Source organism: Cyprinodon variegatus, unplaced genomic scaffold, assembly GCF_000732505.1.
Source record: "Cyprinodon variegatus isolate N-32 unplaced genomic scaffold, C_variegatus-1.0 Scaffold453, whole genome shotgun sequence".
NCBI classification, from domain to species: domain Eukaryota; kingdom Metazoa; phylum Chordata; class Actinopteri; order Cyprinodontiformes; family Cyprinodontidae; genus Cyprinodon; species Cyprinodon variegatus.
The window spans coordinates 584,105-586,617 of record NW_015150906.1 but is presented as its reverse complement, the minus strand read 5'-3'; the positions used below and the strand labels follow the sequence as shown (position 1 = coordinate 586,617).

The 2,513-nt window shown below is 36.5% G+C and overlaps 1 protein-coding gene across 1 annotated transcript in view; it reads left to right on the top strand.

The window, feature by feature from the left end:
* The first annotated feature begins 134 nt into the window (after positions 1 to 134).
* The window catches only part of thnsl2 (threonine synthase-like 2), an 8,275-nt gene continuing 5,896 nt past the window's right edge, over positions 135 to 2,513 (top strand). Inside the window, exons 1-2 of the mRNA XM_015389282.1 lie at positions 135 to 359; positions 1,440 to 1,634. Of these exons, the coding sequence (XP_015244768.1) occupies positions 137 to 359; positions 1,440 to 1,634 (418 nt within the window). The 5' untranslated portion in view covers positions 135 to 136. The remainder of the gene's footprint in view (positions 360 to 1,439; positions 1,635 to 2,513) is intronic.

Sequence of the window (2,513 nt, the reverse complement as noted above, 5' to 3'; positions counted from 1 at the left end):
AATGTCTCAGATCAGAAGAAGCAGCTGCTTAGAGTCCAGTCATGTATGTTGGCACAGTTCCTGTAGATGAAGCTTCTTTAACTGAGATAAACAAACAGAATCTCTGCAGACATGTTGATGCTGAGTTTCCTTCAGGATGCAGTACTGCAGCACCCGCGGCGGCGTCCATGGACGGGACTTCAGAGATGTTCTGTTCTCTGGGTACGCTCCGGACGGAGGGATGTTCATGCCCGAGTCGCTCCCTGCGCTGAGTCCTGAGACCCTGCAGGGCTGGAGGGGGCTGCCGTACCCCAGGCTGGTGGTGGAGGTCTGCTCCCTCTTCATTCCTCCTCAGCTGATCCCCAGAGACGACCTGGAGGGTGAGCAGCTCTTCTACCAGCGCTGGTGCTTTAATATCCACTTATTGGATTTATTTCTTATCCTTCATCAGTCCTGAATAAAACGCTTTAGATTATTTATAAGCAGATAATCCAGCATGACACTCATTAGACTGGAATAAATTAAATGGAAACTCCATGTTTGCAGCCTCGATGCTCCAGTGAGATTAAATAAGAAGAACTGAGATAATAAAGCAAGAAAATGACGAAACTCTGAGGAGAGAGAAGCGGACATAGATAATAATACACAATAAAATCACATGTTTACATCATTAAATTAATCCATTAATTAACACAAAACAGGAAAAATCTCTTTGTTCAATATTTTGTATAATAGTTATCTATTTATTGTACATTTTAACATTTCATTATCGGTGTTGCTTATTATTTATGGAGGACCAACTCGAAAAAATAAAATTAATAAATTTATCATGAAATAAATAAAAGCATATTGAAGTGTCCCATTAGATAATTAGATATACAGTTTATTTATTCATTGCATGACTAAATTATTGAATGTCATGTTTTAAAGTAAATTCAGTTAAACTTACTTGTAATTATTTTATTTATGTGCAGCCGACTAGTCATTAAAATATTTAAACTGTCCATTTCACCCCTCTGTTGGCAGGATTAGGGCCGTTTCTATGGAGACCATTTAACGATATGTTACATAAATACATTTTAAATGTATTTATTTATTTATTGTTGCATTTATTTACTTCATGATTTTTTTGTTAGTTTAATTTTATCCACATTTATGGCTATTGAGGACAAAATTATATGTGATGCACGATTTTGGCGCCCCCTAGTGGAGGTCAGCAAGAAAAGGTTCTGTGTTGCATTTTTGCACAGTTTTATCTTAAATTATTGTGTTTTCCTTCAGTTCTTTAAATTTGGACAGAGAAGAACTTACGATGGAGCAGAAATGGGTCAGTTAGAGAGACGGCTAACTGAACTAAGCTGGTTAGATAGACCAACATGGAGGCTTTTTCTTCTTGACTACAGTCACACCAGTCAGAATGAATGAACAACCACAGTTTTTCTTTTTATTCTGTCTTCCAGTGCTTGTGAGTAAAGCCCTCTCCAGTTTCTCAGTTCCTGACGCAGTGCAGATCGCCAGGCTGAAAGACGGGCTGTCGGTTCTGGAGCTTTTCCACGGAGAAACCTTTGCCTTCAAAGACCTGGCCATGAGCTGCACCGTCCAATTCCTCAACTACTTCCTGCAGAAGGAAGGCAGCAGAGCCGTGGTTCTGGTTGGTAAGATACGACTCTGAGATGGAGAGGTTTAGGTCGACACTCTGAACTAGAACTCCAATGTTGAGATGTTATCCACTTGGGAATAACCTTCATCACAATAATCTGTATCATTCTTTAGTTTTTCTATCTATATAATGATAATCTGGACCTCATAATCCATCCCAGGTTGATGGGCAGCAACAGTTGCTACTGAGAGATTAATGTTCTGAATGAAAAAAAAAAAAAAAACCAGGAGACAATCAGGATAAAGAAAGTTAGTCACTGCTTTTAAACCAGAATAAAATGAAAAGATTTTAAATTAAAACTATGAGGATTTCAGAGGTAAACTATAATGAATAAATAAGACAGAATAAGGTTAACTCTAGAATCAGCCAGAGAAATAATAAATAACCAGAGTTGTGTCTATTCTAGTACGGAAGAGGATTAGGGCCACTAAAAAAAAAAAAATTAACTGATTTTTAAATTTTATTTCAGTTTAACATGGGGAAAAAAATCTCAGAATTCTGACTTTTTTATTGTCAGAATTCTGAGATTAAAGTCAGAATTCTGACTTTTTTTCTCAGAATCCTGACTTTAATCTCAGAATTCTGACTTTAATCTCAGAATTCTGACTTTTTTTTCCCTCAGAATTCTGACTTTAATCTCAGAATTCTGACTTTTTTCTCAGAATTCTGACTTTTTTCTCAGAATTCTGACTTTTTTTATTGTCAGAATTCTGACTTTTTTCTCAGAATCCTGACTTTAATCTCAGAATTCTGACTTTAATCTCAGAAATCTGACTTTTTTTTCCCTCAGAATTCTGACTTTAATCTCAGAATTCTGACTTTTTTCTCAGAATTCTGACTTTTTTCTCAGAATTCTGACTTTTTTCTCAAAATT